This window comes from Triturus cristatus, chromosome 9, assembly GCF_964204655.1.
Source record: "Triturus cristatus chromosome 9, aTriCri1.1, whole genome shotgun sequence".
Taxonomy (NCBI): Eukaryota; Metazoa; Chordata; class Amphibia; order Caudata; family Salamandridae; genus Triturus; species Triturus cristatus.
The window spans coordinates 903,668,278-903,685,252 of NC_140592.1; the positions used below are offsets into that span (position 1 = coordinate 903,668,278).

At 49.5% G+C, this 16,975-nt stretch overlaps 1 protein-coding gene across 1 annotated transcript in view; it reads left to right on the plus strand.

The window, feature by feature from the left end:
- Positions 1–16,975, plus strand: part of ATG2B (autophagy related 2B) — a 1,039,004-nt gene that overhangs the window by 686,865 nt on the left and 335,164 nt on the right. Inside the window, exon 32 of the mRNA XM_085626438.1 lies at positions 13,675–13,783. Coding sequence (XP_085482564.1) covers positions 13,675–13,783 — 109 coding nt within the window. The remainder of the gene's footprint in view (positions 1–13,674; positions 13,784–16,975) is intronic.

The window sequence follows — 16,975 nt, forward strand, 5'->3', positions numbered from 1 at the left end:
CGAATCGCCCCCGCCACCTCGTCAACCGTGATGTCACCATCCAAATCGTCCCTATCTATGTCAGAGAGGCAGGGCAACTCGATATCTCGGAGGAGATCAGACGAGTCCTCGGGCGGCCTGTCCGACACAGAGGAATAAACCCTATGAAAATATTCCGCGAAACACTTCACAATCCCCTCAGGTTCCACGATCGCCTCTCCCCCCTCTCCAATCAACTCTGGCACCACTCTATTGACCCGTTCTTTCCTGTCCAGCCACGCCAGGAGTTTCCCTGCCTTATCCCCAACGTCATACAGGCGGCCCTGTTGTTCCCTGCTGAGGGTCTTAGCGGCGTTCGTCACCAGGTCCCTATACTCCGCCTGCTTCAGGCAAAGCTCATGCAATGAGGACTCTGTAACCTCCTCCTCCATATCCCCCTCAAGGGCCGCAATCTCCTCCTCCACCTGCCGCACCTCGCCATCCCTCCGATTCTTGGCAGCCACCACAAGGGAAAGGGCTTCCCCCCGAAGCACGGTCTTAAAAGCTTCCCACAGCGACACCGCCGAGTCCACGGTTCCCAGATTGTCCTTAAAGTAATTATCTACCTTCTTTACCAGGGCGCTGCGCATCTTGGGGTCTCGGAAATACCATGGGTTGATGGGGGCCACCCTCCCTCCTCCCTCCCGACCTAGATCCAGCCGGATCCACACTGGCGAGTGATCAGAGATACCGCGTGCCATGTGCCTCGCCTCGGATATCAACGAGGCATGTGCGGCCAGAGTGAGCAGGTAGTCAATCCTGGAGAGGCTACCATGCGCCCCGGAGTGAAACGTGTATTGACTCTGTGTGGGGTGCCGGAGCCTCCAGCAATCTATCAGACCAAATGTATCCAGGAAGTCTGGAAGCCATTTCTGAGCCCCCCCTGTGTCCCTGGGCGGGTATCTATCCAACAGTCCGGAACCCACAGCGTTGAAATCCCCTCCCACTACCAGCATTCCCCCCGGGAGAGTCAGCAAAGCCCTGCCCAGTTCAGCAAATGTGGAGGCCTGCAGGGCCGGCGGGACATAAACTGAAACCAAAACCAAAGTCCTTCCTTCCCACCGCCCCGCCACAGCCACAAACCTCCCCCTATCGTCAACAATGGTGGAGTCCACCTCAAAAGGCAGCGATGCTCTAACGAGGATGCCCACACCCCTGGACCCAGAAGAGAATCCCGAGTGTGCAATGAATTTATACCCCTTCCTATTCAGGGCATAGCACGTATTGCCTATGAGATGCGTCTCCTGCAGCAGGACAACGTCTGGCATTGAGCGTTTCAAAAATTGCAACACAATCCCCCTCTTGATGCGATCCCCCAAACCATTAACATTCCAGCTTATAACACTTAAGCCTCTACCCCCCATCCTCAAACGGAAAGAGGCCCACCCCACACCCGAGGCGCCACCATGGAACAGCCCTGAGGATAATCATCATGCCTTGCAGAAATAAACCCCCCAACAACAAACTCAAAATCCCAAAAACTCCCCCCACCCTGCACCCCTGCTGCAGCTTAAAAAGCCCCCCCAACTTGCAGTGTGCCTGTCGCCCTACAAAAACAAAAATCCACAAAAAGTACCCTAAGGGAGGAAAAGAGCACCCCTCGTCCTCCCGCAACCCTCCACAGTTACTGCACTCTGTTCAAATCTTCAAGTATGGTTAAATCAAGTCAGGTCGGCTTTGAGATATCAGCCCTGTCCATTCCGGCCACTGTCTCCATGCTCGGCCGTGTCGTCCCCGGTCCGTCGCCGGGGCAAAGCGTCCAGCCATTCGTCGGCCATAACAGGAGAGTCAAAAAAGAATGTCCGATCTTCATGCACCACCCGTAGTCTGGCGGGGAAAAGCATGGCATACTTCAGGTCCAGTTCCCGAAGTCTCCGCTTCACCCCCAGGAAGCTCTGCCTCTGTCTCTGCACATGCTGGGTGAAGTCCGGATAAAAATTCACCGACGCATTCTGGAAGGGGACTGGGCCCGTCACCCTCGAAGCTTGCAGGATAGCGTCCCGATCTCGAAAGTGAAAGAGCCGGGCGACAATCGGCCGCGGCGGGGCACCCGCCTTGGGCCGCCCGCCCGGAACCCTATGGGCCCTTTCCACTGCAAAAAACTTTCCAAGGCCCTTAGGCTTAAGATGATTGAGGACCAAATCTTCCACAAGCAGGTCCGTCGAAGCCTCATCCGAGGACTCCGGGACCCCGATGACGCGCACGTTATTGCGCCTGGACCGGCTCTCGAAGTCCTCCAGCCGGCGGGCGGCGAGGTCACTCTCGGCCCTCAGCTTCCGGACCTCGTTCTGCAAATCCGCGACATCATCAGCGAGGCCCGTGGTCTTGTGGTCCAGGTTCTTAACTCGTTCGTTTGTCTTGCCCAGGTCCGAGCGGATCAAATTGACATCCACCAGGATGGCATCCACCTTATGCGCCAGGGCCTCGAATTGCCTCCCCATCGAGGTCTGCATCCCGTCAAGCGCGCCCATGACATCCTGCAGGGATTGTGAGGGTTCGTGATCCTAGGCGCCTACCGAGCGTCTCCGGACTACGTGTCCCAGCAAACCCAGACACCGGAAGTAGGGCGGCTACTTAAGTCCGTCACGCACGTCTCCCGACGTGCGTTATTTTGAATCCAAGGAGAACGCCCTGTTCGCCGCTCGGAGCTTGGCGTCCCGGCGAAGCAGGATAGAAAAGGCGCATCGAAGAAGACTTACTCTTCCCCGTCCCTCGGAGCTAGGCGACCAGGCGGGGAGAGGCATTGCAGGCTTCGGAAGTTTTCCCACAGAAGGAAGCAGGTGAGAGTATCATAGCTCGGCGGAGCTACCAGGGGAAGTTTCGGCCCTGGCGAACCTCAAGACCCTCCTTCCCTGATTCCGAAAAGTTCCGGAGGGAGCTTTGACCTCCCGCTCAATTTGGAGCGGTAATCGATCTTGAACATACCCAGTTGGGAGGGGGATAATACGTGGATGAACGATTATCCGACCGTTTGTACTTTGCGGCGCAAGGATTGTGCCAATCAACAGGCTATGAGATAGAGTAGAGTGGGGAGTTCCCACTAACGAGTAACGCCGGCAATAGGCCCAAGTGTGTTGATCTCCCGGGTGGGAAGGAGCGCTTCAACCTATGACATTGCGGCGGCGGTGTATCCACCGTGGAAGCCGAGCCTCAGACATTGACCGAATCCGTGACTCTTGTAACAGGGAAAAAGACTGAAGGGGTTCTGGGTTGCTCGCTAAGGAGAATAAAGCCTACTTGTTTACCGGAGTATCCCGAGGGCAATTAGCGAGACCAACATAGAGTAGACTGTGGTTATTTACTGATGTGTATGTTTGGGAAAGCTCCCGTTTTCCGCATAGCGAGACCGACAGAGAGTAGACTGTTGTTAGTAGTTAATGTGTTTGTATCTGAATAGCTTCAGTTTTCGCGTAGCGAGACCAACAGAGAGTAGACTGTTATTATTGTTTTCTTGTACTTGTTTTTTCGTTACAGAACCCAATCCCTGCTGACCCCTACCCCGTTCCTTTCCCTCGCCTGATCACTCCTGGGCTCTGTGACCTTTTGGTTGGAGTCCGGGGAGATCGGGAGGTGGACCTCTTTACCATCCCTCGGATCCTGAGGAGTTCTGCAGATCGTGACAGAATAACGCACCCACGTTTGGTGCTCCTCCCGGTCCGGGGGGGTGGTATAGAGAATGGCCTCCTTAGAGGATGTAGTGCAGGCGTTGGCATTGGTTCAACAAGAACTGGTGGCTTCTAGGGTCGAGGCGGCCTCTTTACGCGATAGGGTGGATAGGATGGCGCGTAATCCGTTTGATGGACCCCCATCAGTAGGGCAACAGATACATGTGACGGTACCCCCACCCATTCCTTTGGCCAGCCCAGAAAGGTATGCGGGAGATCCGCAAAAAGTGCAAGTTTTCCTCACGCAAGTTTTGTTACACTTTTCCTGCAGGCCGTCGTCATTCCCCACCAATCATTCGAGAGTGGCTTTTACGATCTCGTACTTAGTGGGTGATGCGGCTTCCTGGGCAGTCCCCTTGGTTCGGAATAATGATGCCGTACTTTCAGACTGGGAAGCGTTTCGAACAGCGTTTGAGGGGGTGTTCGATAGGCGCACGACCACCTTTAGTGCAGATAAAGAGTTGCTGACCTTACGACAAGGGAAGACTGATTTGGTGACGTATCTCACGGCGTTTAATAGGTTAGTGGCGGAAGCCGCTTGGCCAGAGGAGAAACGCATGTCTTTGTTTTATCAAGGGCTCTGCGAAGAGATAAAAGATGTAGTCGCACAGATAGACCCCCAACCCACAACATGTGCGGCCCTGATGAATCTGGTGCTGAGATTGGACGGCCGCTTGGCAGAACGAGGGGGAGACAGGTACAAAGGGAGTGGGGGACTGACTAAAAATACTAGGAAAGAAGCAACCCCGAGTTCAGCCACTAACGAACCTATGGAGGTTGGGGCCTTGAGACCGTCTTTAACCAAGGGGGAAAGAGAAAGTAGGAGGGCGTTAGGGCTATGTATGTATTGTGGAAAAAGGGGGCATTATGTAAGGGATTGCCCTTCCAAACCCAAAAATCCCTCCGTGCCTTATAGAGGAAAGAAAGCAGCGGTGTCCTCCTTGGGTACAGAAGTTATTCCTCCCGAGAGGGCCTCTGCGGTACCCCAGGAAACCACCGTATGGAGGATCCCGTCACTAGCCAACACTAACTCCACCACCACGGAAGCACACTTAGTGTTAACAGCGGGGTTAGAAGTGGGGGATCAAGAACATCAGGTATTAGTCATGTTAGACTCGGGAGCCACCGGGAACTTCATTGATAGCGGATTGGTTGGTCTGTTATCCATAAAACCAGTACCTAGGGAATCCCCGGAGGAGGTACTGGCAGTGGATGGTGAACCCCTTAAATCAGGCCAAATCACACTGCACACAGGGAAACTAAAAATGACACTACAAGAAGGAGGACAACAACATCGGGAAATGATCGAATTTAATATCATAGCCGCTCCGCAATACGAAGTAATACTGGGAATGCCCTGGTTTGTCAGTCACAATCCTACGGTGAATTGGCAGGACAGAACAGTTCGCTTTTTGTCACAAGGGTGTGCAGAAAGGTGTATCCTTGGTTGTCACTCTCAGGCCTTGGCAATCGCCGGTCCTTTTCGCTTGGCTACGGCAGCAGAAAAGGAAGTGGAGTTGCCTGAAGAATACGAAGAGTATGCTGAGGTGTTCAATAAGACACAGGCAGAACAATTGCCCCCACATAGACCTTTTGACTGCCGCATAGATCTGATAGATGAAGCGGTCGTTCCATCTTGTAGGGTGTATGCTTTAGCCGACCCGGAAACACGCCATTTGCGGGAGTATCTTGATAAGTATCTGGAACTAGGTTTCATTAGGCCATCTCGTTCTCCGGCGGCATCTCCGCTTTTTTTCATAGCCAAGGCCAATGGGGAATTAAGAGCGTGTTGTGATTACAGGAATTTAAACAAGAACACTGTACGAAACCGATACCCTTTGCCCCTGATCAGTGTCCTGTTGGACCAAGTGCGAGAAGCAGTGGTTTACACCCGGTTAGATTTGAGGGGTGCTTACCATTTAGTACGAATAAGACAGGGGGATGAGTGGAAAACTGCGTTTAAAACCAGGTTTGGTCTATACGAATACTTGGTAATGCCGTTCGGGCTTTGTAACGCCCCGGCGGCGTTTCAGTACTTTCTTAATGAAGTACTGAGAGAATATATGGACATCTTTGTAGTGGTCTACATAGACGACATTTTAATTTACTCTACTGCTCAGAGAGACCACGGCAAGCATGTTATTATGGTTTTGGAGAAATTAAGAAAGAACCGATTATACTGCAAACTCAGCAAGTGCGAGTTCGGGGTCACAACAGTGGAATTTCTGGGAGTTATCCTAAATCCAGAGGGGCTGAGCATGTCGGAGAGGAAAGTGCAGGCTATTCGAGAATGGCCCACTCCGCGTTCAGTGCGAGAGGTACAGTGTTTCCTTGGTTTTGCGAATTATTACCGCAGATTTATCCAGGATTTTTCACTTACAGCGATACCCATAACAAGACTGCTACGAAAAGGAGTACCCTTTCAATGGACGGCCGAAGCAACAAAAGCGATGGAAGCACTAAAGACCAGATTTACGACAGCCCCGATTCTTCGACACCCACAAGCAGATGCGCAATTCATAGTGGAGGCAGATGCGTCGGAAGAAGCCATAGGAGCGGTTTTATCCCAACGTGATAAGACCACAGGTAGGCTGCACCCAGTAGCTTATCTGTCAAAGAAATTGGACAACGCGGAACGCAACTACACGATCGCAGAAAAAGAACTCTTGGCGATCAAGAAGGCGTTCCAAGAATGGCGACACTATCTGTGGGGGGCGCAACATCAAGTAGTGGTCTTCTCAGATCATCGGAATTTGTTATACTTAAAGACAGCGCGACACCTAACCCCAAGACAGATGAGATGGACCCTTTATTTTGCTGAGTTCGATTTCATTATAACCTATCGTCCAGGCTCAGAAAATAGGAAGGCAGACGCATTGTCCAGACAGGCTCTCACGGAAGGATGCGTAACCCCAGCACCTCTCTCTCTCATCGATCCAGCCAAGGTCCTATGTGTGGTGAGAGCAGAAGAATTCTTGGGTGACATTAAAACCAGTCGATCCGCGGAAGGGTGGAACGAGTGGAGCCAAAGGGATGCTAACCGCTACATCAAGAAGGGCCTTCCTTTCCACGGACAACAGCTGTTCCTCCCGACGAAGGTGCTAAGACTCACAGCCTTTCGGTGGTGTCATAACTCCCCTCTGGCCGGGCATCCCGGGATGCACAAGACATGGGAGGCCATCTACAGGCACTTCTGGTGGAAAACCATGAGGAAAGACGTCCGAAGTTGGGTGGCGTCTTGTGAGGTGTGTGCAAGGAACAAGTCCGAAAGAGGGAAAAGAAAAGGACGACTGCTCCCGCTACCCACACCACTACAACCCTGGAGGAATATCAGTGTCGATTTCATTACGGGACTTCCAAGAGACAGTGGGCATACTGCTATCTTGGTGGTAGTGGACAGCCTGACCAAGATGGGTCATTTCATCCCGTGTCACACACTGCCGACGGCAGGTCAAACTGCACAACTGTTGTTGAACAACGTGGTACGTTTACATGGATTGCCCGGGGTGATCGTGTCAGATAGAGGCCCCCAATTCGTGGCCAGCTTTTGGAAGACATGGTGCAAGGCGCTGATGATTGAATCAGCTACCTCCACCAGTTTCCACCCTCAATCTGATGGGCAGACAGAACGCCTAAATCAAACTTTAAAACAGTATCTGCGGTGTTACGTGTCGCATTCGCAGCAGTCATGGGTGTCGATGCTGTGGATGGCCGAACTGGCATATAACGGGGCATGGCATAGCTCCATCAAACTGTCCCCTTTTAAAGCCAACTTTGGATATGAGGCGAAAACCCTGCCTGTGCCCTTACCTGAGACCGTAGGGAATCAGCCGGAAGTCCACTCCCGAATGCAAGCTTTACACAGGCTTCACAAGCAGACACAAGGGGCCTTGAGAGAAGCCAAATTGAAGTACAAGAAATGGGAGGACCGGAAGAGGAGCGAAGGTCCGGAGTACGGAGTGGGTGATCGGGTGTGGCTCTCAACCAAATACATTCGTTTCAAGCTACGGAGTGTGTTCCACCCGAAATACATAGGACCTTACCAAGTGTTGCGGAGAATCAACCCCGTGGCTTACAAGCTCAAGTTGCCTGGGTCCTTACGCATTTATCCGGTTTTCCATTGCAGTTTGTTGAAGCCGGCGTTATCAGCAGGTCGGAGGCCTCCCCCACCCGTATGGGTGGATGGGAGCCTGGAGTACGTGGTGAGGAGCATACGTGATGCCAGACTACGGAAGGGCCGGTTATGGTTTCTGGTTTCCTGGAAGGGGTACTCCGCGGAGGAGGATTCATGGGAGCCTTCGGACGCGGTGCATGCCCCTGCTGCGGTGAGACGATTCTATGACCGGCATCCGGAGAAACCAGGCTCTAGGAGGCGCTTGGGGAGGGGACCTACTGTGAGGGTTCGTGATCCTAGGCGCCTACCGAGCGTCTCCGGACTACGTGTCCCAGCAAACCCAGAAACCGGAAGTAGGGCGGCTACTTAAGTCCGTCACGCACGTCTCCCGACGTGCGTTATTTTGAATCCAAGGAGAACGCCCTGTTCGCCGCTCGGAGCTTGGCGTCCCGGCGAAGCAGGATAGAAAAGGCGCATCGAAGAAGACTTACTCTTCCCCGTCCCTCGGAGCTAGGCGACCAGGCGGGGAGAGGCATTGCAGGCTTCGGAAGTTTTCCCACAGAAGGAAGCAGGTGAGAGTATCATAGCTCGGCGGAGCTACCAGGGGAAGTTTCGGCCCTGGCGAACCTCAAGACCCTCCTTCCCTGATTCCGAAAAGTTCCGGAGGGAGCTTTGACCTCCCGCTCAATTTGGAGCGGTAATCGATCTTGAACATACCCAGTTGGGAGGGGGATAATACGTGGATGAACGATTATCCGACCGTTTGTACTTTGCGGCGCAAGGATTGTGCCAATCAACAGGCTATGAGATAGAGTAGAGTGGGGAGTTCCCACTAACGAGTAACGCCGGCAATAGGCCCAAGTGTGTTGATCTCCCGGGTGGGAAGGAGCGCTTCAACCTATGACATTGCGGCGGCGGTGTATCCACCGTGGAAGCCGAGCCTCAGACATTGACCGAATCCGTGACTCTTGTAACAGGGAAAAAGACTGAAGGGGTTCTGGGTTGCTCGCTAAGGAGAATAAAACCTACTTGTTTACCGGAGTATCCCGAGGGCAATTAGCGAGACCAACATAGAGTAGACTGTGGTTATTTACTGATGTGTATGTTTGGGAAAGCTCCCGTTTTCCGCATAGCGAGACCGACAGAGAGTAGACTGTTGTTAGTAGTTAATGTGTTTGTATCTGAATAGCTTCAGTTTTCGCGTAGCGAGACCAACAGAGAGTAGACTGTTATTATTGTTTTCTTGTACTTGTTTTTTCGTTACAGAACCCAATCCCTGCAGACCCCTACCCCGTTCCTTTCCCTCGCCTGATCACTCCTGGGCTCTGTGACCTTTTGGTTGGAGTCCGGGGAGATCGGGAGGTGGACCTCTTTACCATCCCTCGGATCCTGAGGAGTTCTGCAGATCGTGACAGGGATAGCTCCGGTGTCCCAGGCGAGTCCTCCTTCTGGGCATCCGGCGCCTGGCTCGGTCCACTCGGCGATGTTTTCAGGAGGGCGTAGCGGTCCATACTGTTGACTTGGGAATACGTTCCCCGCCTGGTGGACTTAGTCTTCAACCGATCCCCTTCTGCTTTGCCCGACATAATGGACTCCAGGCAGTCCAATGCAGAGAAGACCGCTCCCTCTCAGAGAGAGGAATAAGGAGTGAGCAGGTCCGCCTTGTGCTGCCAGAGTAGCCCGCCGAGCGTCCCTGGGGTTATAAAGCCACCCAGAGCTCTACAGTGTCCGGGCAGACAAAGGGAACGAAACCGAAAGTGAAAGAGCGAGGGCCTCCGTCCGACAGTTCACACCTCACCAGGCCGTTGTTGATCAACTAGGAGTCGGGCATCCTGCCAACTCTAGCCCCTGGCATCTCCGGGAGTTAGGCCGCAATCTGTCGCCCGTCGTAAGTCCGGTTCCTGATGGGCGATCCGACCGCGGATAGTATCAATCGCCTCCCTGACAACTCAGCAACACGGTGCCATGCATACCGTCAGGATTAGAGACAGGATAGTCGACGGAGGGCGCGAGGGTCTCGGGAGCTCTAAGCTCACGCGGCCATCTTGGTCTAGCGCTAGGCTCCTCCCGATCCAACTATTCTTGACAGGTTGCCAGGCAATAACATCGGACAGGTAAGTCCTGCATATTTTCCAGAAGGGATACACCTTGCCCTTCATAGCCCCTTCTCCATACCTTCCACCGACCCTGGATTGACTGGCGGAGGACCATCTTGTCTGTCTTGCCGCAGGAAAAGCAAGACCTTTTGGCCAAAGGGGCTATCAAGAGAATGCCTGCACCAGAAGTTGTTTGTGGTTGTTATTCCCACTACTTTCTTGTGCCAAAGAAGGACTGAGACCTTCATCCTATATTAGACTTGTGCTCTTTCAATACCTTCCTCCAGAAAGACAAATTCTGAATATTCACCCTTGTCCAGGTCTTGTCTTTCCTCAACCTTGGAGGCTCGAAAGTGGTAGTGGAACTGCAGGATGCCTATTTCCATGACCCAATCCTGCAGACTCATCGGCATTACCAGCAGTTTATGATGGTATAGCAGCATTTTCAGTTTGAGGTGCTCCCCTTTAGTTTGATCAGTGTCCCTTGAGTGTTCACAAAAGTGATGGCGGTGGTAGGAGTACACCTTTGGAAGTCAGAGGTGTCAGTCGTCCCCATTCCTTGACAACTAGCTATTGAAGGCAGGCTCGACCCAGGCAGTCGTTAACCACCTCTCAATCACGGCAAACCTCCTGTCCTTGTTTGTGTTCACCGTCACCATGCTGAAGTCACTCCGGACTCCTCAGACACTCACTTTAATCGGAGCCATTCTGAACAGGGTTTGGTTTTATGCCTTTTCCCCAGAACGGAGAGTCCAAGGCATTCAGGTTATGATCTTGATATTTTGGCCTCTTCCCTAGATTTCAGTGAGGGCAATTCTGAGGCTGCTAGTCAGTATCGCCAGGTGGAATGTGCAGGCTCTGCACAGGGATTGGAAGGCCCAGTGGGATCAAAATCAATGGGACTATCTGACCACGTCCAGATTTCAGTGGAGACTGTAAAAGATCTGAAGTGGTAAATGCTGGACCGTGATTGGGCCAGTGTCAGACACCTCTCCCTGCCCCATCCAGAGATGACAGTGATGACCGATATGTCACTTCTGGGCGAGCACCTAGGAGAGGTAGGGATCGGAGGCCTCTGGTCTCTAGTAGAGTCCTGGCTCCATATGAGCCTTCTGGAGCTGAGGGCCATCGGGATGGTGTTGAAAGCCTTTTTTCCGCTACAGGTGCTTAAAGACATGACCACAGCCATGTGGTTCTGCAACAAAAAGGTCATGGTGGGGTCACAGACCCTGTACAAGGGGGCCCTGTGCTTCTGGAAATGGCTGGCAGATCAAGGAATTTTCATTGCGGCAAACCACCTTGCAGGGTTCTTGAATGCCAGGGCGGACAAATTCAGCCATCGATGCCTAGTGTATCATGAATGGCAGTTGGACCTTTAGCTGGCGCAAGGTCTCTTCTGAGAATGCAGAGAACCTTAGCTCAATCTATTTACCTCAATGCCAGCAGTTCTGCGTGTTGGAGTTCCCAAGGTTTGGTCTGATGTGGAACTCTGGCCTCATGTATGCCTTCTCGCTGATACTTCTCCTGCCTTGAGTTCTGAAGACTATCAGGACAGACCAGACCCAAGCCATCCTAGTGGCTCTGGATTGGTCACAGAGTTTGGTGTCCAAACTCCTGGGCATGAGCATCTGTCCTTCGATCAGGCTGCCTCTTGGGGAGGATCTGCTGTTGCAACAACAGAGCAGGGTCTTACACTCAGGAAACTCAGCAAGAGGGAGGGTGTGGGGGGCTTACAAGCCTCCCCAGAAGAAGTCATCCTCCTCAGGGCTACAACAGGCTGGGTGCTGCAGTGCAGGAAAAACAAGTAGCACAGAAGGCTACACATCTCTACCCTGGGCAGCAGGTCACCTGTGTAGCTCAAAAGATGGAACTAGTAAAAAGGAGGCGGAGGTCTGGGGAGGAAGAGCCTCCAGTTGCAACCCTGGAGTATCCAGTCTCTCAAGATGAAGTTTGGTTACACACCCTGAAATTCCACAGTGCAAGTGTGACACGTGTAGAAAGAACTCAGCGATTTAACTGTATGAGAACCTAATTGCTAATAATCCCTCTGCATCCATTTTCAGGAGGTCAGTTAAGTCTAGGATCTCTATGACCTGAAACATGGAGACCTCCAGACCATACAGGCTCAGTCCATAAGCAGTAGGGGATATCTTATGAAGAGACTCAAGGGGCTTCCAGTCCCTTGGGCAGGAAATTCCAGTGGATCCTGTACAGGTCTCCCACTCTAATACATGACCTGATTTAGAGTTTGGCGGACTGGTACTCTGTCGCAAATGTCTTGAATATCCTGTCCTCTTTATTCTAATGGACTTGTAATGTGATTGTGATGGAATACTTGTCCACCAAACTCTGTATTAGTCACTTTCTGCAGAATGACGGTGGGCTACACTTGTCTAACCCAGGACATTAGGTTGTTTTTTTGTTTTGCTCTGTAAATTAGCTTTTTTGGTATGTTGACTGGCATAAAAACTTTGATGTAATTGCCGTTCCAGAGTCAGACTTGCTTATTATGAAGCACACACTTGCCAGCTGTCTTACATCTTCTTTTAAAAGTCCAAGGATGAGGAAGAGGACGAGGTAGTTATGTCCCTGTTAATAAACTGGTTACTCTAACATAGTCTTCCTTTTCCTAGTCTTTTTGAACTGCTGTCCTGCCTGATGTGTGCTTGGTTATCCATATAGGAAAACAGTGAGGTAGCCATATCTAATGTTCCTGTATTTAGGAGGTTGAAAGCATGTGGCAAGCCCACCAAAATAAATTGAGGCTTGGTTAAGGGGTTCCAAGTCTCATGAGGTAGTTCACCGTCACCTCTATCGACAAAATACGGAAAGTTGAATGGGATTATCTTTTGTTCCCTGGGACATTCAAGAGGAACATTTTCGTATCTGTTGTTTTGGTGGGTTGTGAGAGCACGCAAATGTGTTTATGTGGTTGATGTGTCTGTATATATTATGATACTGTAGCTCTGGTTACTGGTTTAGTTTGGGATAGGAGTTTGTTGTTGTAGCACTGTGCGAGGCATTCTCCAAAGACTGTATTTTTCTTCCTCCTCCTTAGAGGCTACTTTCCTCTACTGAAGGTGGGCATAGAAGTGGGTGAGCTGATTTTTTGGTTATTTAGTTTTCCAGAGCTCCTTCCCCCTCTGGTGAATACAGGTGTGGTTTCTACCTTGCTGTAAGTTATAGTGCTTTATGACGCAGGTCAGTTAGGATTAACCAATATGCTAGCAAGGTTACTAATTAACTGGAAGTCTTTTGCTTTGTAGTCCAAGAGTTATACATCCCAGGAGAGGAACAGCACATACACTTCACTGCCTGTCTGATATTTAGCCCATTCTCTCTTGCAGTCCTGGGCATCATGTCAGTTTTGGTTCCTTTTCTGCTACACGCTGAAGTGCGCCTGTACCATTCAAAACGTTCATAAAATATGTCTAAATGTTAGAGTGTCAGGGCTGAGTTACTAATCCATAATACCTTGAAGTGTGTCTGATCAATTAATATTTTTGTTCTAAAAGATGAAGGGATTGTTCTTTAATATGTGCTCAATGTTTATAAACAACCACACAATTCTTTTTTCATTGACATTCATTTGTAATGTATTGTTTTTGTGTTATGATGTCTTGGCATAAATATTAAAGGCTTGATTTCTAAAGCTTGTGAATGTGTTTGGTGAACCGTAGTTCGATCATCTTCTCTATCCTGTTTATTACTTTATGAATTATTGCATTCTCTTTGTGCTCCTCTTATATGCCTTATAAACATTTCCTTTTTGCCCAAACAGTAGTCCCCAAAGCTCACCTAATCATACACCAACAAGACATGGGCGTTGCACAGTACGTGGTGGAAGAGGACGAAACCAAGACTTTCTAATGGAAATTCAACTGACCAAGGTATTGTGATACTGTGTCATTAAGGCAGAGGCAATATTGTATTGGTCCTACCATTATTGGTCCGAATGTTACATTTTTAAAATCTATCAGTATACATTCCACAAATGTAATAATGGATTATTTGGTGTGAAAATTTGGGATATATTTTTGCATTGTTAAAACATGTTAGCTCCAGTGCACTTGAGTCTGCATTCGGGGGCGTGGGCCTTCAACGCTACTGCAGCTGTTCTCTGAACCTGAGGTAGGTAAGGTTTGCCTCCCTGGCCCCACTACCACATTGTTTGACAGTGGGCTGCTCCTCCTGGAACTTTGAGCCCAACTAGAATGCCTGGTAGACATTTGTATCCTGAGCAAAGGTTTGGGGGAGGGGCTTTTTTTTTCATTTTTTTTTACAGTTTAAGTACTTTCCATTGGTGCTGAATTACAGATGTGTATTTTTACCTGACTCAATGATACTCATTTTATCCACCTTGGAAGGAAGAAAGCTGAGTAGGCTCGCCTGAATTTGAACCAGTGGCCATTAGGTCAAACAATGTATACCCAGATAAGTATTCTATACTTTTTCCTGCAGCTAGGGACTGGTGACAACTGGTTAGGTGCTGCATAGATGCTCCTGCCGGCCAATTACACATTATGAACTTTTGCCCACGCTCCAGACTGGATCTGGAAACTTTCTGCAGTACCAGCTCAACAGTGCGACATGCAATACCTGCCATGGAGCAGCAAGATGTCATTATGGATATGATGAAACTAAGCTCATAGAGGTACTGGTATAGTTGGTGAGACATGTCATACTGTACCTGGCAGCTGGGGATAAGTCGAGGTGAGTGGCCACAGTGAACACACTCAAGGCACAAAGCCTGGAAAAAAGAGCGAGGGGAGTGAAAATGGCTATAGACCACAAAGTATAGGTGGGGAACTGGAGGACAGACGCATACACCACGTTGGTTTCTTCATTGAATACCTGGTTTCCTTGGGAGAACGCATGAAATCTGGAACATGCACAGAAATAATCCTATGATATAAGACCTTTGAAACCATGACCAATGTATGATTTGGGGAAGGAGCTATAATTGGCATACCAAACGGTTGACAGATCTCTGAATCCACTCTCATGGTGGGGCGCTATGTCCTTCATCTTCTAAAGGGCCTGGCCTGACAGCCAAGGCAGAGCCTAGAGTACAAATCCCTCAGCCCACTCAGTACAGCCTAAATGGAAAGGCCTGCAGCAAAATAGTGTCAAGACATCCCTGAAAAACAGAAGAGCCTTCTGTAGACAGAAAACATGCCTGTGTGATTTGTGAATACTCCCATGTATTTTAAAGGAAGATCAACCCCATCTGTTAGCACTCAAAGGGTGTGGGAAGGTATCTCTTGCAGGAATCCATAAACAGGATAGAAATCTTGAGGTCTGTGGATGACTATGTGGAATCTAATCTCACAGAAGGAAATAGCTTTAGTACAAGTGTACCTCAAGATAGACCTGACTGAAGTAGAGGGGAAACTTAAGAAGATAGGATCCAAAGCAGATTTAAAAGAAATATCTATGATTAGATGACTGGACATTTGAGGATTATTTTGATTAACCTGCTCAACAAAGACCTTGCTACCTTTCAAGAGGATGATTTGTGGAACTGGGAACAAAACCTTCTAGCATCCACATTGCTAAGACAATACTAAGGCAAGAGAAGTGTTACTTGATATCAAAGAAAAGGTGGATCTGTTTCGCTTCTCCTAAGCAACTCTGTCTTCTAAAGGCAATGAGGAGGGGATGGCACCATTTCAGAACGAACGATCTTTCCTCAAATTTTCAAGCAAGCAGACAGATGCCCTGGGTAGTCTGATTGGAGAGGAGTGCATTCAGGTGGCCATAAAAGGCATGAAACTGCACCAAGACCCAGGCCTGATGGATTTGGAGTAGTGTTTTATAAACCTTTTTACACTAAGTTGTTGCAGTTAATGAAATGAGCATCCCCAACCTTCTTAGATATAGACAAGATATCTCCTCTATGAAAGAGACACATACAGGACTGATTCCCAAACACAGGAAAGAACATTTAAAGTCCTCACTGTATTGACCAAAAAAACTATTTAATGTAGACATAAAGATATATATTAAGATTCAGGCAAATAGATTGACTGAGCTCCTTGTGTTCCTCAGTCATGAGAAGTAATCGAGCCTAATGTGGGGCATCAAACCTTTGGCAGTATTTGCAGACTGGCTCACTTTGTCAAAAACACTAAACACAAAGTCATCAAGTCAACTCCCCTAGCTTAGAATGCACAAATTGCCTTTGTCAGGATGAACTGGTCCTATATGACTGAGGTAATGGAGCTTTTTAGGCGCGGGGCGACCTCCTTAAATATGGGTATAGCAATCTGTTGCATCCGCAGGGCTACAGACTGCATTAATATGGCAAATATGCTTTCCCTTTACTTAAAAATGGGTACCAGCTAGGGCTGCTCTTTCTCTCACTCTCTCTCTCCTCTCCTGTTTGATCTGGTGATTGAACCCCTGGCCCTGGCCATCTGAGCAAATTCACCAATGAATGGTGTACTGTTTGGAGTATAAAATTGCCTTATTTATGGGCGATGGTATGTTCTTGAGTCATCAATCCCACCCCTGCTAGAAATCCCTGCAGAGTATGGGTTGGTATTGGGGTAGAGAGTCAAAAATGATCAATCTGAGTTTATGCCCCTGAGCCTCACTGACTAAGAGACTGGATATCTCAAAGCTAAAATGCCATTCGAGATATCTACAAGAGGGAATACATATCTGGCGATAACAGTGATCTCCTATATATGGAGTTATGCCCCACCAATATTCCCTCCCTATTCAAAAAAATTAAGGAGGACCTACAGAGTGAAAGGTATCTATATCTTTCTAGGCTTCATCAGATTGTTGCAATTAAGATGTCTGTTATTCAAAATGGCTGCATGCATTTCAGTCCTAGCCAATTAGTATCCCCACAAAACTCTGGAGAGATACTGTCCTTTATATGGGGGGGAGAAACCCCAGATATTCCAAGTAACATTTTGAATTCTTCTAGGGAGATGGAGCTGTAGGTCTCTGTAATGAAATGCTTTAAAGACGCACAACTCCGCATTGCAGTAGAATGATCTAAAAGAGAGACAGATAGTACAGGGTTCACATAACCAAGGGATAACCAGACGGCCCCTGTGGTGTGTCGT